The 27,304-nt window shown below is 48.5% G+C and overlaps 1 protein-coding gene and 1 long non-coding RNA gene across 2 annotated transcripts in view; one reads left to right on the top strand and one right to left on the bottom strand.

Moving 5' to 3' along the window:
* The window catches only part of GCK (glucokinase), a 54,687-nt gene that overhangs the window by 1,416 nt on the left and 25,967 nt on the right, over positions 1 to 27,304 (top strand). The window contains exon 2 of the mRNA XM_004045372.4: positions 7,817 to 10,555. Within this exon, the coding sequence (XP_004045420.2) occupies positions 10,511 to 10,555 (45 nt within the window). The 5' untranslated portion in view covers positions 7,817 to 10,510. The remainder of the gene's footprint in view (positions 1 to 7,816; positions 10,556 to 27,304) is intronic.
* Positions 15,194 to 16,040, bottom strand: LOC129523860 (uncharacterized). The gene is made up of 2 exons (XR_008667519.1): positions 15,888 to 16,040; positions 15,194 to 15,363 (listed from the first exon to the last, which is right to left on the bottom strand). It is a non-coding gene; the product is annotated as an uncharacterized lncRNA (long non-coding RNA).

The raw sequence follows: 27,304 nt of genomic DNA, 5'->3' as shown, positions 1-27,304 counted from the left end.
TAGGAATCCAACTTACAAGGGATGTGAAGGACCTCTTCAAGGAGAACTACAAACGACTGCTCAATGAAATAAAAGAGGATACAAACAAATGGAAGAACATTCCATGCTCATGGATAGGAAGAATCAATATCGTGAAAATGGCCATACTGCCCAAGGTAATTTATAGATTCAATGCCATCCCTATCAAGCTATCAGTGACTTTCTTCACAGAATTGGAAAAAGCTACTTGAAAGTTCATATGGAACCAAAAAAGAGCCCGCATTGCCAAGTCAATCCTAAGCCAAAAGAACAAAGCTGGAGGCATCACACTACCTGCCTTCAAACTATACTACAAGGCTACGGTAACCAAAAGAGCATGGTACTGGTACCAAAACAGAGATATAGAGCAATGGAACAGAACAGAGCCCTCAGAAATAACGCCACATATCTACAACCATCTGATCTTTGACAAACCTGACAAAAACAAGCAATGGGGAAAAGATTCCCTATTTAATAAATGGTGCTGGGAAAACTGGATAGCCATATGTAGAAAGATGAAACTGGATCCCTTCCTTACACCTTATACAAAAATTAATTCAAGATGGATTAAAGACTTACATGTTAGACCTAAAACCATAAAAACCCTAGAAGAAAACCTAGGCAATACCATTCAGGACATAGGCATGGGCAAGGACTTCATGTCTAAAACAGCAAAAGCAATGGCAACAAAAGCCAAAATTGACAAATGGGATCTAATTAAACTAAAGAGCTTCTGCACAGCAAAAGAAACTACCATCAGAGTGAACAGGCAACCTACAGAATGGGAGAAAATTTTTGCAACCTACTCATCTGACAAAGGGCTAATATCCAGAATCTACAATGAACTCAAACAAATTTACAAGAAAAAAACAAACAACCCCATCAACAAGTGGGCAAAGGATATGAACAGACACTTCTCAAAAGAAGACATTTATGCAGCCAAAAAACACATGAAAAAATGCTCATCATCACTGGCCATCAGAGAAATGCAAATCAAAACCACAGTGAGATACCATCTCACACCAGTTAGAATGGCGATCATTAAAAAGTCAGGAAACAACAGGTGCTGGAGAGGATGTGGAGAAATAGGAACACTTTTACACTGTTGGTGGGACTGTAAACTAGTTCAACCATTGTGGAAGTCGGTGTGGCGATTCCTCAGGGATCTAGAACTAGACATACCATTTGACCCAGCCATCCCATTACTAGGTATATACCCAAAGGATTATAAGTCATGCTGCTGTAAAGACACATGCACACGTATGTTTATTGTGGCACTGTTCACAATAGCAAAGACTTGGAACCAACCCAAATGAACCCTTCTTTTTGCTTGCATTGTTGAAAGAAGGCAAGTCTATGGATAGGAATGAGTGAGGCACAGCTCCCTGAGGATGCCATATCTTGCCCGTTTCTTGTGTGTTAAGTGACATCACATGTTACCAAACTAAATCGGCTGCATTTGTCTGCGCACAACATAAAACCAAACACCCAAGCATTGGATTTTTGTAGCAAGAAAGATGTATTGCCAAGCAGCCTTGCAAGGGGACAGAAGATGGGCTCAAATCTGTCTCCCAATACTTGCTTTGCAGCAGTAGATTTAAGGGAGAGATTTTAGAAGTGGAGTTTTGGGCTGGACAGTGATTGGCTGAAACGAAGAAGTGTTTAGAAAATCTCTTGGTCATGAGCTGTTGCTTCTTCATGCTGCTTCAAGGGTCACATGCAGATTCAGGAGGTGGTATAAAACAAGCTGTGGGAATTTGGGCTGTGACATCAAAGGGCCGCTCCTCGGGCTAGTAAGTCTATTTTGCACAGGCTCCAGTCAGCCATATTGGTTCCAACCTGTTCCAGCAAGTTGTATAAGCAGAGGGGATTATAGCAAACTGTTTCCTTATCGGCTGCCCTGCAAGACAAGCTCAAGATTTCTGTTAGTTACCAGTTTCTTTAACCGTGTCGGGCACAGTTTCACATGTAATCAGAAAGGAACTTGCAAGACACATACATCTGAAAGGAACTTGGTCTTTGGAAGTTGTCAGTAAGGTCACAAAGTTGTGATGCTAGAAGCAGCCGTATCTGAGATAATGGGAAAGAGATGATATATTGGAAAAACAACAGCATCACTTTAAACATTACTCTAAATCAAGGTTTCTCAACCTTGGCACTATTGACATTTTGGGTTAGATAGTTCTTTCTTGTTGGGAGACTGCCCTGTGCATTGTGTAGGCAGCATCTCAGGCCTTTGTAGAAATGTCAGTACCAACCCACCCCCTCCCCACTGCACAATCAAAAACGTCAAAATGTCCTTTGGGAGCAGTAGTTTTGAGAAACATTGCTTTGCAGATATATATGTTTGTTTATTTGTTTTGCTTTGTGACAGGGTCTTACTCTGTTCCCCAGGCAGAAGTGCAATGGTGTGATCCCACTCACTGCAACCTCTGCCTCCCAGGTTCAAGCGATTCTCATGCCTCAGCCTCCTGAGTAGCTGGGATTACAGGAATGGACCCCTACACGCGGCTAATTTTTGTATTTTTAATAGAGATGGGATTTCACCATGTTGGCCAGGCTGGTCTCAAACTCCTGGCCTCATGTGATCCACCCACCTCGACCTCCCAAATTGCTGGGATTACAAGCTTAAGCCACTGCGCCCAGCTGAGAAACATTGCTTTAAATAATCTGTGGTGAAAGGAAGTTCCCACCACCTGCCCACTCACTCAGTACCTCTCTCACCAACCCTCTTCCCTGGGTGTTTCCAAGTACAGAGGGTGGAAAGGGCTTTTCCACATTTCCCCTGTTTTGGTAGTAAACATTAGGAACAGCCATTGGCCGTGGCTAGGCTCAGCCACCCACAGATATGGACACAGTAGTCTGACAAGCTGGGTTGCTGGGTGCTATCAGTCCAGGCTCAACTGCTTGCACTGACACCATTTCCCTATAGGAGGCAGGTGAGAGCCATTTCTGAGGAAAGTCTCTGGAGCCCCTCTTCCTTCCGCTGAAAGTTGTGCAAAAAGATCAGGAAGACAGTGCTTGGATGGAATAAATTTCAGTGTATTCACTTGACACATTATAGTGGCTGTCCCAAAGTTTACCTTATACCAAGTACTTTCCATGTGCCACATCATTTAATCCTCACAAAAACAGGGGAAAATATTATTGCCACCCTACAGACATAGAGACTGAGATTCAGTTTAAGGAGATGGTTGGTAAGGGACAGAGTTGGGGTTCAGATGTCAACAGTGAAATGCTTAACAAACTGTCATGCAGCCCACTCCTGGCAACTCTTCCTGCTCCTCTCTGGCCTCACTCAGCCTCTACTGTTCCAGGAAGCCTCATTCATAGTCATGTGGTTGCAGACTTCCCAAGCTCACTGTGTTACCAAAAAGCAAGACCTGCCTTCTGCTGCATCGCCCCAGCTGTCACCCAACTTGGATTCAGTCCCAGCACTGACACATCACAAAATCACAAAAGTGAGCAAACCATTACCTCCCTGAGTCTCCTTTTGTTTTTATCTATAAAACTAGAAAAATATTCTTTCCATAAGAATGTTGTTGGGAATAATAAAACATTATATTACAAGCTCTAGTCATTGCTGATGTTTAACAGGTAACAGTGATAATCATTTGTCTTCTCATTAATGAAGAAAAGGATTATTAATCATAGAGGGTGGAAGACATCTATGGGAAGTAGAGATATGAAGATACGCTAAAACCCAAGTAAGGCCTCTAGATTAGATAATAGTATTGTATCTCTTTTAATTTCCTGCTTTCAATCACTGTGCCATGGTTATATAAGAGAAGTCTTTGTTTATAGGAAATATACACAAGAATTTAGAAGTAAAGGGACATTGTGTCTGCAACTTACAGGGTGTGTGTGTGTGTGAGAGAGAGAGAGAGAGCGAGACAGAGAGAAAGAGAATGATAAAGCAAATAGAGGAATCAGGATGAAGGGTATCTGTTTGTTTGTTTTGCTTTGTGACAGGGTCTTGCTCTGTTGCCCAGGCAGAAGTGCAATGGAGTGATCCCACTCACTGCAACCTCTGCCTCCCAGGTTCAAGCGATTCTCATGCTTGTATTGTTCTTGCACCTGTTCTGCAAGTACAACATTGTGGGAATGGAAAATGCAGGGACTGGGCACTAAGGCTATGAACGAAGCCTGCACAGGAGTGTGGGTAGCAGAGTTCTCTAGTTCAGGCTCCCGCCTGAGGTGCTGGGACCTAGAAGAAAAGCCTCTCTGCAGACACAACTGGAGTTAACACTGTCCACGATAAATGGCTCAGGCCCTGTTAAGTTTGCCCCATTGAGCAAAACAAGTACCCACCCGCCTTTGCAGCCTTGCCCAGCTCACATAAGGTGCCAGCCCTTGCTGTTCAGCAGAACCTTTGGGAGCTGGACAAAAGCCTATCAAGGAGCATACCCCCAGGAAGCCCAGTCCAGGTGGGGAGCCCAGCCACACAATGGCCCTTGCCCCCACACCTCCTCATTCAGTCAGCTAAGGCCATAGCAGCTGAGCTGCCTCCACAGCTCATATAGGAAAAGGGTGTGGAAAGGGGCCACCAATGTTGTCAGGCCTCCATGGCCTGAGTAGGTCACCAAGCCTCAGGTGCACAGACTTGATGTCATCAATCAGGGTTTGTCAGCAGACCCAGCCCTCAGGAACACTGCTTCCCACTGCAACCCCACACCAAGGCATCCTGGGCTCCCTCTGGGTTCCCCAGGCCCCAGGGAAGACAGAGTCTGCCACCAAAGGTTTGAGCTCTGCCACTGGCTATGAAGCAGTAGGGGATGTCAGAGCAAGGGAGGAACAGGACAGGAGTATACGTGGGCAGGAAGGGATTACAGCCAAGGAAGACAGGAGGCAGGTGCCCTGATTTTGAGGCTGTGCCCCAGCAAGGGCTTCCCAGAAGCTGTATTTGTCCTAAGACACCCCTCTGCAGCTGAGGGTCTAGAGATGGATATGTGGCTGTGTTAGGCCATTCTTGCATTGCTATAAAGAAATACCTGAGACCGGGTAATTTATAAAGAAAAGAGGTTTCATTGGTTCACAGTTCTGCTGGCTTTGCAAGAGGCATGGTGCTGGCATCTGCTCAGCCTTTGAGGAGGCCTCAGGAAACTTACAGTCATGGCGGAAGGCAAAGGGGAAGCAGGCACATCACACAGTGGAAGCAGGAGTGAGAGAGAGAGAGGCACTGGGAGGTGCCACACTTTTAAACAACCAGATCTCGTGTGAACTCAGAGCAAGAGCTGACTCATCACCAAGGGGAGGCCCAAGCCATTCATGAGGGATCCACCCCCATGACTCAGACACCTCCCACCAGGCCCCACCTCCAATATTGGGGATTACAATTCAGATGAGATTTGGTGGGGACACATATCCAAACCATTTCAGTTATCAGTAGCCATACTGGATGAATGCCAGGAACTTAGAATTAGGACACATGGTCATTTAGGCAAGTGGCTTGTCCTGTCAATGGTACCCTGATAGTCGTGGGGTTGCCCCGTACAAAAAGCAAGAGGAAGTCTACAGAGCTGTTAAAGAGGGGCAGGTGGAAAGGCCTGCAGAGGAGTCCCCTGCTTCACAACCAGGCATGCACCTCCCACATCCTTGGGGCTGTAGGCCCCACGTGAGAGCAGAAAGAAGGATGCAGAGGAAGGCCAAGAACACAAAGTGTGCCCTTGGAAAGGCTGGGAACACCAAACACAACCTAAAAAACAACAGCAATGAGCACACAGGGAAAGTACTCACAGGGAAACTACATCATGAACTAGAGGCTGATCCCACACCCTGCCACATGGGGCCCCAGGCCCCAGCCTATCAACCAGTGGTCCTTATTGCCACAGAGATTGGTCTTTGGATAGGCACCTGATCCAAGCTTCAGCCAATCAACAGGCCACTCAGCTGGCCATCAGTAGGCCATCCAATCAGAGCAAAGCCCAGGACTTTTTTCGACTCTTAAGAAAAGAGAAGCAAAGTAACTGGCACAGATTGGAGAGGATCAAGGAACCCCGAGCTGGATACATACAAACTTTGGGTTAACATGGATGACTAAATACATATGTTTATGTGAACCACCTCCCAAATATGCTCCACTATAATGACACAAGACAAAGGGCAGGGGGAGACCAATTGCAAGGTGGCGCAAATGAGAGATGCTACCAAGGGTGGTGGGGGAGAGAGGGGAGCAGTTGTCAAGTTAGGAGGCAACAGGCTGAGGGACAGGGACCAGCAGACGGGGAGGGAGGGGCTGAAGCAGAAGTGTCCAGTGTCTGGAGGGATGGGGCCAGAAAGGCAAGGGGCGTCCTGAAGAAGCTATACCTGGGAAGGGCAGCTCTCTCCCCACCCGCTCCCCAATTCATCAGCCAGGAATGCACCATCCACCCCACCCCAGGGAGGAGGACAGAGGACTTTCGTTTGGGAGCATTGAATGGTTCAGAGATTCTGCCACTCTGCGGTCCCCAACTAAACTACTCATTGTTTCAAGCAGTCCCTGTTGGGTAAATGTCCCCCATTGTAACCGGACTCGGATTCCGCCGCTTGAAAGCCAAATACAAGAGGAGAGGTTTTGTCGGAGGAAAAGTAGTTTTAACTAGAGACAGCAAACCAAGAAGATGGTGAATTGTTGTTTTAAAGCATTCAATTATCTCAAATTTTAAAATTTATCATAAGATTCTTAAAGGAAAACTTGGTATGGGACATACGTGGGAGCAGTGCAGGGTACGGGGTCTATGTGTCTTGATCCAATGGCTGTCTTGAGTATCACCTATCCTGAGGTCTGGTTGGTGCTATCTTTACTTCGGCCAGATGGTGGTGGGTGAATTGTTTCGACTCCCCCTAAGTTGGAGGATTCCGCAGGGGTTCCGTGTCTGGTTTTTGTTTCAAGATTAGCCCCTGGAATTCCCAAATAAGCATAGAGTTAGATAAGTGGGCATGGTGCAAAGGAGTGTCTAGTGGGAAAGGGAGAGAAGCAGAGTTTCAAAGTACATTTCAAGGTTACATTTTAAGACCAAAGAAAAAGCCTTAAAATGCATTTTTAAAGCTGATTTAATGCTTGGCTACACTAGGCTCTGGCCAGTGTGCAGTGTGGCTGCTCTTGGATCAGGTGATGTTTCATCAGCTGTGTCCAGGGAGGGCAGGGCCATGTGGCAGAACTTGGGACCTCTGTGTGAGGGACTGCCTTGGCCCCTGTCCTTAGCAGGAAGCTATGGTAAGGAACCCTTAGGGAGACATTAAATTGGGGAGACCATCCCTGCCAATCCTTTAACCTCCCCAGCCCCAGCGACCTCAGTTGGAAAGTGGTGGTAATAATACTACCACTGACCAGGTGTGGTGGCCAGACATTCCACACTTTGGCTTGAGCCGCTCCCTCCCCACTCTACTGTAATCCCAGCACTTTGGGAGGAAGAGGTGGGCAGAAGCTGAGGTCTGGAGTTGAGACCAGCCTGGCCAACATGGTGAAACCCCATCTCTACCAAAAAGAAAGTACAAAAAATTAGCCAGGTGCAGTGGCACACGTGTGTGGTCCCAGCTACTCGCGGGTCTGAGGCATGAAAATTGAGCCTGGGAGGCGGAGGTTCCATTGAGTGGAGATTGAGCCACTGCACTCCAGCCTGGGTGATAGAGCGAGACTCTGTCTCAAAAAAATAAAAAAATAAATAAAAATAATAATACCACTGCCTGCCACACTAAGATTGTCTGATTAGATGACAGAATGAATGCAAAAGTACTTTGTGAATCATAAATGTTTTCATCAATATTAGTTATAATGACAATTGCTCCTTCTCCTAATAAATGTATTGCCTTTCTTTAGGAATAAATCTAACAAGAAATGTGTAAGATCTATATGAGAAAAATAATAAAATTCACCTGAAGGACATAAAAGAAGACCAAAACAAATGAAACAACACATATTTCTGGATGAGAAAACTCAATATTATAAAGAGGTTAGTTCTCTAAAATGAATCCCTAAACCCACAAAGTCAATGTATTTCCAATGAAATTGTCAACAGCATTATTTTCTGAAGTGGGATGAGTAGTGCTAAGATTTATAAGAAAGCCAACATTCCAGAGCAGTGGGGAAGGGATTGCTTCACCACCAAATAGCCATATTAGAGTATTCCCTTGCACCATACCCAAACCACCATCTCCCAGGACCCGGGAGAGCAGAAAAGAGGAATGAGAAGAAAGGCGAGGATGTGAGGTGTGCCCTCATAATGGCGGTGCATGCAGCACAAGCAATTGCAGAAAGACTAAAGTACTGAACAAATAGAAAACTTGGAAAAATATTAGAAGGAAATGTGGGAGAACATTTTTGCAATTTGGGGATTGGAAACGGTTTTCTTAACAAGATATAAAAACCCCAAAACAAGAAAACAAAGGTTGAAATTCATAAAAACTAGATACTTCTGTATGATGAAAGACACGATTAATCAAGTTGTTAAGTTTAGCAATAGACTAGGGGAGATATCATAGTATATTTAACAGACAAAGGATTAATAGATATTACAGATGAAATATAAAATAGTTTCTCCAAGTCCATAGGCAGAAGATAATCCAATAGCAACATAGTTAAATAATGTAAACAAATCATCCTTAGAAGAAGAAATGCAATCACCAAGAAACACATGAAAAGGTGTCCAGCATTTTGCAATTCAAGCAACAATGAGGTGACAGATCGGCAAAAAACTCATAAAGATTTATCATCTGAAGGATTGGCCAAGATAAAGCCAAACTTCTCGTGTTGGCAGAAGAAACTGGTGAAGCCATGTGAAGAGGCCACGTGGTCCTGCCTACCAAGATGTAAAATGTGTACAGCATTTGAACTAGCAATTCAGCCTCCAGGAGCCATCCAGAAGAAACACTGACACACACTTAGACTCTGGTGAAATTCAAGGACTTCTGCCACAGCCTCCTTCGAAATAGTGAAAATCTGAAACTGCCTCAATGACCATCAACAGGAAGTTGATTTTAAAGTGTTACAGCACATCTGTCTGGAGAGATCGCACTGGCCACTCCTCCTCACCCCGTCTGCTGGACCTCTGAGCGTAGGTGGCCTGGAGCTGGGTTGTGAGCCCTCTTTGGTCTATACCGACACTACCCAATATGGTAGCCACCAGTCACACTGGACACTTGAAAAGTGGCCGATCCTAACTGAGAAGGGCCATGAGTGGGAAATACACACCAGACCTCAGTGACTTAGGCAGAAGTATGTTTTGTTCCAGACTATTGACTGAGCCTGCAGCTGAGTTGGCTCCAGCACCCTGGCCCCCTGCTCCATCCACTCACTGGGACTCCCCACTGCACAGGGCACCCTCTCCAGGGGCACTTGGGCTGTGAAGGGGAGAGTGGGTGTCATCCCAGGCTGAAGCTTCCTGAGCAGGGCCAGAGGAGGAGCCAGTCCCTGTGGGCCTCTGTTCTGACAGTGTCAACCTCAGCCAGGCTTGTGTGGGCCAGATGTACTGTTCTGGTTCAGATTTCAAGGCAATAGTCAGGGCAGGCCGCGCCAAAGCCCTCCGATGGGCTCCCCTACTGCCTGGCAGACCCGTCCAGCTTTGGACTCTGGCCCTGCGACCTGGAAGTCAGGCTGCCAAGAGGTCCAGGCAGTGGCCTCCACTGTGGAGGGTCTCTGGAGAGTTTACAGCCCTAGATAGGGGGGTTAGGGATGTGAGATGGTCCCAGGGGCCTGCTCCTGAGCCACGCCAAGCTGCCTGCTCCCTTTCCTCTGCTTCCAGACTCACAGGGTCCTCTGCTCGTCAGAACAGGAGTGTGGGAGACCCTGAGACACTGCCCCAGGACCTGAACAGGTGGCAAAGGCTTAACAGGCTAGCGGTCACTGTAGTGACAAGGCGATTGAGTGGTCACCATGGTGATGGGGATGGAGGCTCTTTGCCACCAGTCCCAGTTTTATGCATGGCAGCTCTAATGACAGGATGATCAGCCCTGCTGAGGCCACTCCTGGTCACCGTGACAACCACAGGCCCTCTCAGGAGCACAGTAAGCCCTGGCAGGAGAATCCCCCACTCCACACCTGGCTGGAGCAGGAAATGCCGAGCGGCGCCTGAGCCCCAGGGAAGCAGGCTAGGGTGTGAGAGACACAGTCACCTGCAGCCTAATTACTCAAAAGCTGTCCCCAGGCCACAGAAGGGAGAGGACATTTCCTACTGAATCTGTCTGAAGGACACTAAGCCCCACAGCTCAACACAACCAGGAGAGAAAGTGCTGAGAACGCCACCCAAGCGCCCAGCGATGGCCCTGCCTGGAGAACATCCAGGCTCAGTGAGGAAGGGTCCAGAAGGGAATGCTTGCCGACTCGCTGGAGAACAATGAAAAGGAGGAAACTGTGACTGAACCTCAAACCCCAAACCAGCCCGAGGAGAACCACATTCTCCCAGGAACCCAGGGCGGGCCGTGACCCCTGCAGGGGAGAAGCCTTGGACATTTCCACTTCAGAAGCCTACTGGGGAAGGCTGAGGGGTCCCAGCTCCCTGCGCTGGCTGCTGTGCAGATGCTGGACGACAGAGCCAGGATGGAGGCCGCCAAGAAGGAGAAGGTAGCTTGCCCTCCATTGGGCATTCTGGGAGTGTTTGCTTGCCTGTCCCCAACATTCCATGGTTTGTTTGAGCCTCAGAATCTGATTTTATGCACAGGCTCTTTGAGAAGGGTCTTGCCAGGGGTGCCTTCTGGGGCAGGAAGGCCCCTACTGCCTGGCAGACCCATCCAGCTTTGGACTCTGGCCCTGCGACCTGGAAGTCAGGCTGCCAAGAGGTCCAGGCAGTGGCCTCCACTGGGGAGGGGCTCTGGAGAGTTTAGAGCCCTAGATATGGGGGTTAGGGACATGAGGTCTTGTGGGCAAAGCCCACTACCTGATTTTGAGACAACACTCACTAGACATGGTGACAAGTCAAAGATGCCTTGCCTCCTAGCAGGAATCACTTCGCAGGGAGCCCGAGGGCTGCTGTGGCCTGCTGAGGAGTGCAGGGCAGTTACTTTTTCCAAAAACAAAGAGAAATCCAGGCATGCTCTGAGCCAGCCCTGAGCCCAGCAGTGAGCAAGGAGAGAGCTGGAGACAGGGGACTTTGCTGTGAAACACTGGGGGGAATGTGCCTGCATCACCCTAGCTGGGGGCCCAGGCAGAGTGGGGGAGAAGGGGTAAGTGGGCAGAGCCAGTCACTTTGGGCATGCTTCCCTCTCGCCTCTGTGTGAAATGACCAGGTCAGCATAAACCCCGGGCTGGCTGTGCTTCTGGCAGAGCTAATGATGTTAGGAGGAAAACAACCAGCCCAAGTGAGAGGGTGCGCAGCCAGACAGCTGGACCGGCCGAGGCCCCAACCAAGTCCCAGATCTGCCTGTCACTGGTGCTATGGCAGCAATTTGGATGAGAAATCCTGCCCAAAGGGGCCCCTTCAGGCCACCCAGGGAGAAGGAAGCGGCTGTCTTTGGCATGACCAGAAAGATGGCTCAGAGCTAGGGAGAGGTAGACATGTGGGCTGTGGAGATCTGGCACTTTCCCCAAACAAGGAGAGAAAGCATAGTGTGCCTATGTGTGAATGTGCTATGTGTGCATGTTTGTGCCTGTGCATACCTGCATGTGTACATGCATGTGCACGTATGTGTGCACAGGGAATCACTTTAATAAAGGCCACAGCAGAGCTGTCCCTGAGCCCCTTGCATTCACAGTGGCATGTGAGTGAACCACCTTCTTAGGCTGGGCATCCAGTCTCAGACTCTGGGGCTGCCCGTGCCCCATCCTGTATCTGCTCCACATGTGAGGGGGTGCTGGTCCTGACCAGGGCCAGCTGTGAACCCCAGAATCCTGGGAGGTCACTGACATTCTTGTCAGGGCCAAGAGTGGAGCAAGGCAATGCCTCGGGCACAAACTTTAAGGGGTCACCAGAAACATCAATCATCAAGATATATGCTATTTTAAATAATCAAAATGAATGCAAAAAAAATTTATGATGGGCAACATACCAAATTCTAAACAAAGGCAGGATGAGTATCACTGGCTTCTGCACTTTTCTCCACCCCGTCTACCCCTCTTCTAGTGCCTGGATCGCAGGGTGCCAAGGCCCGGATGAGGGAAGCGTGGAGCTGCAATGGCCACTCCTGTCTGCTTGTTCTGGCTGCACAGAGGACTCAGTCCTTGTCTTGGGGGAACCTATCTTGGTTTTAGGGTCATCCTAAGGATCTGATGTTTTCCAAGTGAGCTGGCTGTCCAGGCCCATCCAGGTTCAGTCCAGTCCTGTGTCTCTGGGAAGTGCTGCCCCTACCCCAAGCCAGTGTTTGACCTTGGAGCAATGAGCAATGCCCTCCTTCCACTTTCAAAGTTGTCCCCAAGATGTCAGCTGTGGTTGTCTCTGTGCAGACACCCAGGAGGAACTGTCTTCTTTCTCCTTTTGGTTGCTTTGGAGGAAAGTAAAGTGTTGCTGGTTTCCCTCTTTCTACTTCTCTGATTGAGAGCAGCCGTCTTGCCGGTACCAATCTTCCAGATCTTACCTGTGGTCGCAGGAGCCTGTGGCCTCAGTCCTGTGCCCAGTGACTTCTCCATGTGGATGTCAGCTCCTTAGGGGCAAGCCTGATTCCACTGACACCACTCCCACCCCTCATAAGCCCCTTCTTACCAGCTGCAGTTGCCTGGTACCCCACCATCACTGACTCATTCCTTTGGCATCAAGGTTCATCCCTTACTGGGCCACCACTTCTGAGTGGCCTGAAATAGGGCCCTGGGCACCCCTCTTGGGGACCTTTTGGTCTATATTTTCACTCTCACCTCACTAAGGACAGATGAGTAAATCTGGTTAACTTTGCCTGATAGATTTGGTGACCTTTTTTCAGAAAGGAGCCTGGAAAGATGAGATTCAGGTGTATTGGTCAGCTTAGACTGCCATAAGAGAATACCATCCACTGATGGCTTAGAAACAACAGAAATCTGTTTCTCACTATTCTAGAGGCTGGACGTCCAAGATCAGATGCCAGCAAGGTCAGGTTGCACGGAGGGCTCTCTTCCTGACTCGCAGACCGCCACCTTCTTGCTGTGTCCTCACATCGTGGAGAGAGAGTGAAAACAAGCTCTCTGGTGTCTCTTCTTATAAGAATGCTAGTCCTATGATGGGGGCTCCCCCTCCTTACCTCATCTAAACCTGATTATCTCCCAAAGGTCTCATCTCCAAATACCATCACATTGGGGTTAGGGCTTTAACATATGAATCTGGGGGGACACAATTCAATCCGTAACACCAGGAGGGCATGCCGGGAGAAACTGACCTTCCTCCCTCCAGCTGCCCTGGGCACCTTTGCCCCATTGAAGGAGCAGGCTCAGAAGTGGAATGAGGATGGAATAAGGTGCACTCCATCATGCTTACCCACATCCCTGGCAGGAATTGTCCTGGGCCCCAGCAGGAGAGATGCCCCCCCATACTGCCATGGCACCTGCTCTGAGACAGGTGTGCAGAGTGCAAAGTTCCAGGTGGCCCCCAAGCAGGTGTGCTGGGAGGAGGGGCCGGTGTGGGAGGAGCAGGCAGCGCCAAGGCCTAGCGGAGCAGTGACAGGTCCCTGACTTCAGGGAATGGGCACGCTGTGGGCAGGCAGCTAGTGTGGGGGTGAGGGCTGGGGCTGCATCTGTGGGACCAGGGCTGGGCCATCCATCATATGCCGTGTCACAACCCCAGTGCCCCTGCTGTAGCCAGGACAGGAGGCTGGGCCAGGCTGGGAGGTGACAAGAGTGGGGGCTGTCCCCAGGAGAAGCACTCTGCTGCCTGTGACCCAGGCCTCTGGGGATGAGGACCCCTCAGAAGGAGTAGCTATGTCTAGGAAGCCCCAGGGCAGGAGCAAGCCAAAGGGGACATCATTAGTGAGATCCAGGGGATCAGTGGGCCACAGAAGCCCCAGCGTGAGCCCCTCTGACTGATGCAGCTAGGCCCACACCTGCACCTGCCCACAGCAGGACCCCCAGGAGGAGAGGGGACAGATGGAGAGAGGCACAAAGTGCCCCTGGCCTCTGCCTTGAAGCCACCCCAAGGCAAGAGAGATTTGAGCCCCTGTTTAGTGACCTCCAGGGGAACATTCTGGCCCATCTGATGTGGGAAGCCCCTTGTGGAGTCTGTCATTCCTCAGCTGAGCCAGGCCTTTGGAGGCAGCCCAGGCATGTCCCCTGTGTGCTCCTGTCCCTGTTTTGGGACACCTGGCCCAGCCCCTCCTTCTGCCTTTCTCTTCCCTTCCCTTCTCAGGAGTGGACACTTCCTCCTTTAGCCCCCTCACAGCTGTGTGAACTTCTCTGTATTTCTCTCTTTCTGTCTCTTTCTCCCCCTCTCTCTCTGTCTCTGTCACTCTGTCTCTCTCTCTCTGTGTCTGTCTTTCTGTATTTCGCTTTGTTTCTTTTTCTGTGTGTGTGTGTGTGTGTGTGTGTGTCTGTTTCTCTCTCTTTCTCTCTCTCTCCTCTCTCTTTCTGTCTCTCTTTTGCTGGCCTGAGCAAAGAGGGAGCCCCATCCTGATGCTACATAACCGTGAACCAGCACAGACAGAATTGTAGGAAAGTCCTGCAAATAGAAGGATAGAAGGATGAGGGAAGGAACGCCATGTGAGTCATGACAGATCCCTTTCCAGGAGCCACCGACTCACCCTGCCTCCTGCCCTCGCACTGTGACACTATTACTCACAGACAGGCCCGGATTAAACCTATGTTCCAGGTGCCCTGTGGTTCCCACAGTGTGGCTCCCTGGGTCTGGCCTCAGGCTCCACAGGTGCCCAGCCCTGCCAAAGTCTCCAGAGCAGCTGTCCAGCTGGGGAGCTGTGGGGCCCCTTCACAGAGCACATGGGAAGAAGTTCCATCCTACACATTACATCGAGAGGGACGTGCCTGAGAAAGGGAGCTGGAGCCCGTGCAGCCCCCTGCTTGCGTGCAGAACATAGTGTACCCTGAGCATGCCATGAAAAACACAAACGCACAAAGTTGTAAAGAAAAAAGAAATGACAGGTGGCTGTAAAATCAGTTATAGCCCACGAGAGGCCCACTAATGAGTGGTGATTTCAGCTGATTACAAAGAAATGGTGGTGTTTCTGTAATGAACTAAACATGCACTCGTGCGTGCACACACGCGCACATATAGTCACATAACTGACCAGCCCTATGCATCACTTGTTAATTACTTAGTAACTGTAACAATAATAGTTTCCAATAAGTGAGTCTTAGTCTCTGCGCAAGGGTCAGTTTATTGAGCACACAGGGGCCTTGCAGTGGGGGCAGGTGATCTGCTCCTGGGAGCCGCCAGCCTCTCCTCTCCTGCTCTTCATCTTCCTCCGTGGTGGGAAATTGTCTCACTGCTTCTACACCTGAGGCTGAACATCTCCCTTTATTTCAGTCTGAAACACATGTAAAAATATACTAGAATGAATTAAGGTTGCAATTATTGATATCAGGCAGTGAGTACATCAGGGTTTATTATACTATCTCCTTTACTTACTTTGAAGTTCTCTATTACCAAAAAATTAAAAACTATAAAAGAAAGAAAAAGGAAATGAGGCTAGATTCAACACAGATTACTCTTACCAAACCCTTCTTAGTCCTAGGAGTCCCCTAACACAAGCACTTGTGACCTGGAGTGATATTCACAGCATTCCTCACCTGGCAATACCTGAGTATTAGCCCCTCCTAGTGGGATCTTTGTTGTAGACAACCAGCAACGATCAGCCCTGCCAATAAACAAGTAGGAAAGGGGAGTGCTGGAGAGGCCAAGAAGTGGGATTTTCCGTGCTCCTGGGCTGTGATCCAGAGGGCACGGTTGTGAGGCTGATCTCAATGAATACTCTGTCTTGGAAGTACGGGGATCTTCTGCTACCTGAAAACGTTCTAAGTATTCACTTTCATGGATTGCAAAGTCATTTACCCAAAATTCACTCTCCAAATGAAAAGTGAGTATGATGAATCAGTATTCAAGTTCCACCTGGGTCCTAGGAGAGGGGATGGACATCATATCCCAGCTGTTCTGACAGGAGGACCCAATCTCAGTCTCATTGCCTGCCTGCATCGTTTGTCTGCTGCCAGCCTGCGCAGTAGGAAGGGAAAACATGATTTGTATCTGTTTTAGGTCAGGTTCCCAAGAAGTAGAGCCTGAGATTGGAATTCTTGGAAAATGGTGTTTGCGGGAGCGCTGTCAGCAGAAGCTATAAGGAAGTTGGGGGGACAGAAAATGAGAGGTAAGAAGCCAGTCAAAAAGGCAGGTCCAGCTTAAGTCCACCTCAGTCTGGTTCCACCCGGGCTCTGATGCATGAAGAATATCACAGGGTTGTCCCTCCTGGGAGAGGGGCCAGCCTATTGTACCTGTATCAAAGCCACCAGCTAAGGGCCAGCAGGGAGGGAAGATCTTCCAGGCATTTCCAGGAAACTCTCAGGAGAAGGGTGTAGCTGTGAGCAGTCTGCAGCTGCTGCTCACTGCAGCTAAAGGCTGGGTGTGCAGGCCAGTCGGCCAGTGAGGCGCCAACAGCAGGCACTACAGTCCACTCCTTGACTGCTCAGACCTACTGCTTTCCACTTTAAGCTCTCTCCATCCAGGCACAGCTTCAGGGAAAACTTACAATTGGAGAAACAGAGGGACGAACTACAATGCCCACTTCTGCAGGTGATTATAAGACTGTCACTGATACTCACCATCATGCCCCACCCCCACCATCCATTCTAGTGTCCCCTTCCCCTTGGCTAACACTGCTGGTCTAGGTGACTTGCCCAGAGCAGGAGCCAAACCCTTATCCCTGAGGCATCTGAATCCTGGATTCCTTTATCAGGCTATTGTTGTTGTAAGTTGTCCATTCCCAATTACAACTGGACATGAGACTACCAAGAAACACCCTGGCAAATCATCTGAGTGCAAGCCATATTCTTCCTGCTCCATTATGTAGCTGTAGTCCTACCTCCTAATGACAAGGGTAAATTGCCACATTATGCTCCTTGTGCCAGGATGGTAATACCTTTCTCTACCTGCTTGGCTACTGGCACAAGGAGCACAGCATGACCAGGAGGCAATTGTAGCTGTACATTTAGTGAATGTGTTCATGTATCACCTGGTGGAAGGACCCCCTCTGAGAACCAGGACTTCTAGACCCACAAAACCTAAAGTTGTGAATGGTGGAAGCACAAATTTCTCAAGTGGATCATGGAGAGTGATGAAGAGTTCTTGGTTCCCAAACCGACATATTTTACCTTTCAGGAACATGGCCTCATCCCATAGCCATTAGAGTATATATTGCATTCTGGAGGAGAGTGGGCCCTCCTCATGGGTGTCATCTTCAAGATGACAGCTCCACTGTGCCTCCAAGAGGATGCTCCACCACCCTATCTGTGATTCCTTGGTTAGCAGGACTGGCTGAGGCACTGAGGGTAGGAAAGGCAAGTCCATTGCTGGCTGGAATACATGTCAATCCAAGTCAAGAGAAAATGCCGCCCTTTCCAGGTTGGAAGGGGCCTGATTTAGCCAACTTGTCACCCAGTAGTGGCTGGTTGGTCTCCTCCAGGAGCAGTGTTATACCAGGGATTCAGCACCAGTCGCTATTGCTGGCAGTTCTTACATTCAACAGCAGCAAAACTAGGTCAGCCTTGATGAGAGGGAATGTATGCTTCTGGGCACAGGCATGGCTTCCTTCTCTGACCCCATGATTATCTATTTCTGAGTGCATGGTGACCGACATTCAGCTGCCTGCCCATCCTATCCACTTGGTTATTATTGCCTCTTCCACAAGAAGTGGTTTCTGGCTGTCATTAATGTCTCATACTTTGTGCCCACTCACACAGGTTTAGCTCTACAACTTTTCCCCATGCCACCGCTTTTCCACAATCTTCTAATGTTGCTCCTTCCAAGCTACTGAAGAACGAGCTAAGCTATTCACCAATGTCCATGAGTCTATATTTACCTTAGGCCACATCTCTCTCCACACAAAGTGAATAAGCAGGTGCACCCTCCAAAACTCTAGTAAGAGGATTTCTTCTCCCCAGTGTCTTTCAGGGCCACCTTGAGTGGGGCTGAAGTACAGCAGAAGTCCATTTCCAGCTTGCATCAACATTCCAAACTAACCTATCCATGATCAATGCGTAGATGGGTTTTTCCCTCCTCCAGCAGCTAGACAAAAGACACCCCCCACCAGGAGGCCATATTTGCATGTGAGTGAAAGAGAGGCACAGGGGCCAATATTCGTGCAACAGTGGTAGATGGCAGGTGGGTCTGGGCCACCTGTCCCTGCAGCTTATCTGTGCCATCTGGACCTGCTCAAGCCTGATTCCAGATATACCATTTCCATGTTATGATGGATGGCTTATGACCTAGAAGGTCTGACAGCACGAAACTCATAATGGGCAGTTATGGCCACATGGTCACCTAATGTCCTATGGTCAGATACTCTGCTGAGTGGCATGCCAGGAAATGCTTTACAAGTGGTGTTTGGTTCTCTGCTGCAGATGGCATGACCTTGGTCCAGAGCCCTAGGGGTTTGGACAGTGACTCCTGTTGGGGCCTAATCTCACATTCCATGCAGAGTATCATCAGATTTGCCAATCACATAGCCTAAGGGTCAGGACTGATCCAACCAGTTTTTGCAGAGATCAAACTGGAGAATGAAAGGTTGATATGATGTGACCATCATATCACCTTTTTCTCTCTTGAAAAGTATGCAGATGTCTGAAAGAGACAAGTGCCCCAGGAGAAAATGCATGCCTTCCTCAGGATCGGCCCCCACCTCCCCTCCTGGCCACAAGGAGGGTCAAATCTCAGCATGGCCCAACTTGGACCTGTCAAGGAAGAAGAAAAAAATTGTATGCCAAAGGAACTCAGTCTTTGGCTAACAAGTACTAGCAGGCTGACAAGTACTAGACATCCTTTAAGTCTTTGAGAATGGCAATAATTTCTGCCATCCCTCCAGATTTGTGTTTTTCTGTTTTGACTGGGTGGGAGTGCAGCATTTTCACTTCGCTTTTGCTATTACAAATGTTGCTTATTCTATAAATCAAGGAACCATTGTAAGGGCTCTTCTGATGGTTAAGTATATCCATTCCAATGATTTATTCGGGATCCAAGGAAATGATTTCTGGGTGAATACACAGAACTAGTGGATCCAATATGTGACATACCTGGGCCAGAACTATATTTGTCGTCTTACCCCAATAAGCCTGCACTCTACTAGGACAGCCATGACAGCACTTTGGGACCCTAGATATAAGTGTGAATTGCTGGCTGGGCTTGGTGGCTCATGCCTGTAATCCCAGCATTTTGGGAGGCTGAGGCAGGTAGATCACCTGAGGTCAGGAGTTGAAGACCAGCCTGGCCAACATGGTGAAACCCCAGCTCTACTAAAAAATACAAAAATTAGCTGGGCGTGGTGGTGGGTGCCTGTAATCCCAGCTGCTCAGGAGGCTGAGGCAGGGAGAATTGCTTGAACCCAGGAGGCGGAGGTTGCAGTGAGCCAAAATCACACCACTGCACTCCAGCCTGGGTGACAGAGCGAGACTCCATCTCAAAAAAAGAAAAAAAAAAAGTGTGAATTGCTATGAAATCACTATCAAAAGATCTGAGTGTTACCCTTACTCAGTGTGGTCGAATATAAATAGCCATAGGTTCCTGTTATACACACTTGCTGTGGTGCTACAGAGTCTTTCCTCATGGGAACCCAGTCCCTCTTTCAGTCAATGGGTTCTGGTTCTGAGAACTGGCTGAGGTTTGGAAACTGTGCCTTTCCATCATAACTTTCCACTGGGCTGACTGACCTTGGCCTTCTGTTCATCCTTTCTGGCCCCTAAGAATCCAACACTCTATTAGCCTTCTCCTTAGACCCCTATAAGCTAATCCCTTCTAGTTGTTAGTCTGACCTTGGTGCCCAGTATGATAATTATTCCCACTTTGCTTCTGATGTGCTTCTAAGTGCTGCCCCTGGTCTCTGCCCTTAAGTGATCTATCATCCCCGCTGCCATTAGGGAGAGAAGCTCTGAAAAAGAGTTGTCTCCCATCAACTCTGGTCTACAGAGAACAGCCCTACTGAGCCTCAGCCATGTGCCCGACACCAGCAGATTCTTTACAGCCTGGGAAGCAGAGTGTCTTCCCTGCCTTTCCAGGGAACATAGCCAGCTTACAGGCTTTTTGATCTTATAAAGTAGGTCAGTTATATTTTGCCCCATTTCTTTTATCCTTTTGATCACTTCCTCTTGGTCCACCACGTAAACTCAAGCATCCCTGCTTCATTTAATCGAGCTGTTGCTTTTTCTAAGCTACCAAGAGCCACCCCAGCAATATATCAGAGCCCTCTCTTGGGACCCTTGCCAGGGTGTTAAATCTTGCATCATAGGAGAATGCCCCCACATCAGCAAAGTCCCCTTATCCTCTTGATATCCCACCTGCCTCAGTCCAGCACCTTCAGGATCTGGTCTCAATCACAGGATCCAGCACCTTTGGGACCGTCGCAAGCATAAGATCCAGCACCTTTGGGATCTAGTCTCCCGCTTCCTGCTAGTACTTGTTAGCCAAAGACTGAGTTCCTTTGGCATACAATTTTTTTCTTCTTCCTTGACAGTCCAAGTTGGGCCATGCTGAGATTTGACCCTCCTTGTGGCCAGGAGGGGAGGTGGGGGCCGATCCTGAGGAAGGCATGCATTTTCTCCTGGGGCACTTGTCTCTTTCAGACATCTGCATACTTTTCCAGAGAGAAAAGGCCTCCTTCTCACAGTAAGACTACTTCTGTAGATGCAGGTGGCTCATGGGAATCTGGGAATTCAAAATTCTCAAGTGTACTCACTAGCACATTAGAAAGCCAGTAGTACACATCTCTTTCCAAATCTTCATTCAGTGACACTATGTCGGTAGCTGGAAATGGGCCATGGTGGGTGTATTTAAACCATGAAAATCAGAAAATGCTACAAACCAGGGCATCCCGCATCTCTAGACAGCAGATTGTTAGCCATTTCCCAGCATACCATTGTGTATACTCCTTCCCATCAGGGCCGTGGCTTGCCTTGGTGGAGGACTCAGCCCTTGCTGAAGTTCTGCTACTGCTCTTACAATTGAGTCCTATGCCTGGTCTCCAGTTCTGCCTGCCTCACTACAGGAGACAAGCGTCTCTTTAAACACTGCCGAGAAGACCCTCTGGCTCTCAGACTTGGCTTTAAATCGATAGACCTGAGCCTGCCATTTTCTCTTTTCCATGCATCACTCCACTGATCCACAGGTCTCAGTGGCATAGTCCTTCGGGTTAGCATCTCCCCCACACCCTCGGTGCCAGAGACACTGAGTAAGCAAGTACCTCCCTGTCCACCTCCATCCCCGCTCCCCACAGGCAGGGCCTTGGTGATCCACTGCTGCAATGTGCCAGAGACTGTCAGTACTCCTACCACCAGTGAGGTGGCATCCAGCTGGGAAGTGATCCAACTCCAGAGTCCCGCCCTCATAGGCTGATTTCTAGGACCACCCCTGGTAGACTGTGTTAGGTTCTTGAAGCAGAGCCTGAGATAAGGATTCTGGCACCTGTGATTGAGTGGGAGGGTGCTCTCAGGATGAGATGGGGTAGAAATAGGCAAAGGTACAGATTCAGCAGCAGTTGAGCTTCAGTCTGACCCAGCAGGGAGCTCTCAAACGTGAATGACATCACAGAGTTGTCCCTCTGATGCAGGGGCCAGCCTTTGTGCTCCTACATGAGTCAGTCACTGGCTGGAGGCCCCTGGGGAAAGGCTAGGGCTGCCAGCTTTAGCAAATAAAAAATTAAGGCACTCAGTTAAATTTGAATTTCAGATAAACAACAAATCATTTTTTAGTATATGTCCCAAATTGTGCATAACATAATGTGTTTTCTCCGCCAGCCCTGGGAAGGGCATAACTTCCCAGGTATTTCTAGGTGAAGTAACTTTGTAGATCAGGAGCAAGTCCCAGGAAAGAAGTCCAGCTCTTCTCTTCAACCCTGGGCAGCTGGGGGTAGGCACAGGGGCCCAGCAGGCACCCATAGCATCTCCTACAGGATCTGAAATGAACAGGGTCATCACGTACTACATACAAATGTACCCACTGCTGAGTTCTTCAGGGATTATATAATTAGGTACTTGGTATTTTAAATACATTACATTATGCAGAAGTCCTTTGTGGATTGCTATATTTGGAGAGTTTTGTGATATTGGGGGGATTAGATGGAGTTTTCAGATAGGCATCATACTGTTTTTCATTTAAAACCCTAGAGTATTGTAATCCTAGAGAGTGATCCTGCGATTAGTAAATTAGCTCTCCAATAGCTTTTCAATGTGGCTGCAAAGGACATGCATGTGGTTCACCCTCCCAGGAGATCCAGGAGGGCAGCATTGGCCTGAGTTTGGCTGGTTGGGCCGGTAATGCTGGACAAAGGCAATGGGTGGAATGGTTTGCTTCCCTCAGTCCTTTCAGACACAGCCCAGCCCACCACGTCAAGCCAGTGGGTGCATCTGCAACCAATCCCCATGAGAACTGCAGCCTCTCAGAGGTGGACAAGTTGGCCCAGGTGGGTCGGGAGGATCAGATGTTGAGGAAATCTTTGGATTGGATACAGGCAGAGCAGGGAAGCATCGGGTGATTCTATGACAGACCCAGGGCTCCAAGCTGCAGTTCAGGAGGGGCACTGGCGCGGCCTCTGCTCAACTCCTCCTTGAGTGACATCAGGTGAAGTGCCGACAACACAGAAGGCAGCAAACACTGCCAGTCAGGTCTGCTTCCCAGGACAGTCAGTTGCTAACCCTTCTCCAGCACAGCACTGGATTTTGGTCACCTGGCTGGGAGCTCCACCTCCCCAGCTGCTGCCTCACCTGCTTTTCCAAACCCCACTCTGTAAACGGTAATTACATTCTGTGCCCACTACACCTCATTTCCATCTCTTTGGAGCACCTCTCACGTGGAGCTGAACAGAACGACCTGTTAAGCCCACCGTGTCTGTTAGGGTTGTCTAGGCTGTACCAGATACCCAACTAAAACTGGATTCACCAACAGGCATTGTCAAAGCACATAAGAAAGAGTCCAGAGGCAGGCAGCTCTCAGCCTGGTGTCAGGCTCTGGGTCAGCTTTCCAGATTCTCTTAGCCTTCCCCACATCTGCCAGATGCCGCCACAGGCACAAGAGGTACAAACGAACCCAAAAATGTTCTGGAAACAAGAAGGGAAGGGGATCCCCCACCATATCTCCCCAGAGGCCTTCCTTCTCACATCTCACTGTCCTGAAGCCAGCTCTAGCAGAAGAGAACAGGGTGAATTTGTCCAGGGCATTCAGCCCCCAGTGCTGGGTCCATTACTACTTGACCCTTGAATAAAACAGAGGTTCCATGAGCAAGAAGGAAAGGGAACTGGATGTTAGAGGGCAAGAATGTATCCATCCCACCCCTAGGAGCACGCATGGACAACTGCCCCATTTTTGCTCCTATTGCAGCCCAGGGGCTAGCCCAGTGACCTTGCCAGTGCTGAGTCACAAGACCCTGGGAAAGTGAGACCAGAGCCTGGTCTTGGGGAACAGCTCAAGGCTGCATTGGCCTGCAGGTCATAGAGCAGCTGCTGAGCAGTGAGAGCCCACGATGGGCCAGGCCCTGGGTCTTGGAGACCTGAATGAGATAGACTGGGTTCCTGCTCTCCTGGGCATTGCCTCTTAGAGGGCAAAGACAATTAACAATAAACAAATAGAACATGAAGTGGTTTCCGATAGTGACTGATATACTTTGGATATTTGTCCTCTCCAAATCTCATGTCAAAACGTAATCCCTTATGTTGGAGGTGGGGCCTGGAAGGAGGTGTCTGGGTCATGGGGGCAGATCCCTCGTGAATGGTTTAGTGCCATCCCCTTGGTGATGAGTGAGTTCACGTGAGAGCTGGTTGTTTGAAAGAGCCTGGTCCCCTCTCATTCTCCTGCTCCCACTCTTGCATGAGACACCTGCTCCCCCTTCTCCTTCTGCCGTGATTTTAAGATTCCAGAGGCCTCACAAGAAGCAAATGCCAACGCCATGCTTCTTGTTCTGTCTGCAAAACTGTAAGCCCATTAAACCTCTTTTCTTTGTAATTTATCCAGCCTTGGGTATTTCTTTATAACAGCACAAGAACAGCCTAATACAGTGATGGTCTCCAAGTGACCTTTGGGCTGAGACCTGAAGAAGAAGGGGAAGCAGTCAGGTGTGATACCTCATGCCTGTAATCTCAGCTCTTTGGGAGGCTGAAGTGGGAGGACTGCTTGAGCCTAGGAGTTGAAGACCAGTTTGGAAAACATAGCAAGACCCTGGCTCTACAAAAAAAATTTTTTAATTGGCCAGGTGTGGTGGTGCACACCTGTAGTCCCAGCTACTTGGAAGGCTGAGGCAGGAGCATCTCTTGAGCCCAGGAGGTTGAGACTGCAATGAGTCATGTTCACACCACTGCACTCCAGCTTGGGTGACAGAGCAAGACCTGTCTCAAAAAGGAAGAAAGAAGAAAGTAGGAAGAAGAAGAAGAAGAAGAAGAAGAAGAAGAAGAAGAAGAAGAAGAAGAAGAAGAAGAAGAAGAAGAAGAAGAAGAAGGAGAAGAAGAGAGGAAGAAGAAGAAGAGGAGGAAGAGGAAGAGGAGGAGGAGGAAGCAGAAGCGGAAGAAAAAGAAAGAAAAGGAAAGAAAGAAAGAAAAGGGAAGGAGGGAAGGAAGGAAGGAAAAAGGGAAGGGAAGGGAAGGAGAGGGAGAGGGAGAAGGAAGAACGAAGAAGAAAGAAGGAGAAGCAGAGGCTCGTGCTGGATAGCCTTGCTTTTGCCAATGACCTTGCTGATTTTCAGGGGGTCCTGGTGTCTTAGTCCATTTGTGTTGCTGTGAAGGCATATCTGAGGCTGGATAATTTACAGAGAAAAGAGGTTTATTTGGCTGACAGTTCTGCAGGCTCTACAAGAAGCATGGCACCAATGCCTACTTCTGATGAGGGCCTCAGTCTGCTTCCACTCATGGCAGAAGGTGAAGCAGAGCCTGCATGTGCAGATATCACATGGTGAGAGAGGAAGCACGAGGGGGCAGGGAGGTGCCAGCCTCTTCCTAATAGTAAGCTGTCTTGAGAACTAATAGAGTAAGAAATAACTCACACCCTGCCCCCAAGGAAGGGCATTAATCTATTCATGAAGGGTCTGCCCCCATGACCCAAACATCTCCCATTAGGCCCCCCACCTCCAACATTGAGGATCAAATTTCAACATGAGGTTCCGGTGGGCAAACATCCAGCTATAATACTGGGCAATGCTGACCAGACTCTTCCCCTCTCAGGCCCAGAGCTCCTTGGCCCTGTAACAACAGAAAATTGGGTTTGAGTGTCAAGATTTTTCCTTTAGTCCCCATGCAGCTCCCTGGAATGAGGTGGCATCTTCTCCCTTTTCATAGGTGAAGAAACAGAAGCTCTGGAGGAATGAATCATTCATCCAAGGTCAGGTAGCTAGTAAGCGTCCCACCAGCCCCCCAGATCTCCTGTTTCCTGTCCCAGGTCCCATTGAGTGAGCTGGAACAATGGCTTCACTGGCACCTGCCGGGAATGGTGGCAGGTGCCTGTAATCCCAGCTACTCGGGAGGCTGAGGCATGAGAATCACTTGAACCCGGGAGGCAGAGGTTGCAGTGAGCCAAGATCACACCACTGCACTCCAGCCTGGGCAACACAGCAAAACTCCATCTCAAAAAAAACAAAAACAAAAAAAAAACCTAGCTGGACTTGACACTCCTGTTAGAGGAAGATTTTTCCACATCTGTTAACTTTTCTTCTATTGTTATCCATCTGTGCAGGTTTTTCTGTCCTCCTGAGTCATTTTGATAATTTATATTATATTATATTTTGAAAATCATCCATTTCCTATAGTTGTTTATTAGTGTCTTCTCTGTTATATTTGATCAGATTACCAAATCTTGCTCATTGATTGCCCATTTATTTTATTGTGTTTATTTTTTTGAGACAGGGTCTCACTCGACAGCCCAGGCTGAAGTGCAGTGGTGCAATCATGGCCCACTGCAGCCTTGACCTCCTGGGCTCAAGCAATTCTCCCACCTCAGCCTCCTGAGTAGCTGGGACCTCAGGCACACGCCACCACAGCTGGCTAATATTTTATTTATTTATGTATTTATTTATTTATTTATTTATTTATTTTTGTAGAGATGGGGTCTCACTATGTTGCCCAGGCTGGTTTCAAACTCCTTGGTTCAAGTGATCCTCCTGCCTCAGCTTCCGAAAGTACTGGGATTACAGGAGTGAGCCACCATGCCCAGCCCCCATTTACTTTATAGTAAGTGCCTTTATAGGCATAAATGTTCCTCTGAGACAGCTTTGGCTATTAGCCATACTTTTAATATTTTGTACATTCATGGTTATTCATTTATAAATGGTCTGTAATGCAATGCAGATTTCCCCTTTGGCCCAAATGCCATTTACAGCAGCACTTTTCTCTTTCTGAGCAGACAGAATATTTTGGTTTCCCCTCTGTTGTTTATTTCTCGTCTGCCTCGCCTCATTTGCTAGGTGTTCCCTTGGTGTGCCTTAAGTATGAGCCACTCAAATATTTGTGTTTCTCTAAACACCCCTGACACTGTCCTGCTGGTTTCTCTATCTGGAATATCCTTCCCTTCTTGGTCAGTTCCCCCTAGTGCATCAAAGAAATCCTGCTCTTTTGCCTTCAGAAAACAAAACAAAACGAAACCTATCAGTCTCCTTATGTCCCCAAAGACATAGCTTTGCTGGTATCTGGTTGTATTAAGCTGTTCATTTGTCTCTTCTGCTAGATGGTAAGCTCCTTGGAAACTAAAAACTAATCACTTTTCTAACTTCAGACTAAGCACAAATTAGGTTCTCAAGAAACATTGAATAATGAGTGATCCAGTATCCCCTTCCAACATATTTTTGGTCATTGATACCATCATTCTGAGTAGTTGCTAGGGAACACTTCACTGCAGTAACCAATACAGCAAAACATGAAATACAGTTACATAGTAGAATTGTATTTCTTGCCCACATAATAGTCAAATGCAGTTCTTCATCAGCTGGGAGGTTCTCCTCCACACAGTCATTTAGGAATCCAGGGAACATAGCAGAGGTTGCTAGCTCTAGACCCAAACCCATGTCCTCTTTGTCCACAGTGAGGACAATGCCAGCAACAGCTGGCCAGCTGTTCTGTAGTTCTCAGCCTCCCTCGCAGTGAGATGTCTCCATGCAATTTCAGTGGAGCAACATATACCATTTCCATTTCCAGGTGTAGGCTCCTAAGAAGAGGGTGGCTTCTTCATGTTCTTTCTCACCTTTCCGTGGGCTAGCTGCAGATAATGATGAGGCTTTAGGGAGTGGGTGGAGCCATAAAGTA

Source organism: Gorilla gorilla, chromosome 6, assembly GCF_029281585.2.
Source record: "Gorilla gorilla gorilla isolate KB3781 chromosome 6, NHGRI_mGorGor1-v2.1_pri, whole genome shotgun sequence".
Classification (NCBI taxonomy): Eukaryota; Metazoa; Chordata; class Mammalia; order Primates; family Hominidae; genus Gorilla; species Gorilla gorilla.
Note: the sequence above shows the minus strand (reverse complement) of the source record. Positions and strands in the feature narration are given on the sequence as shown.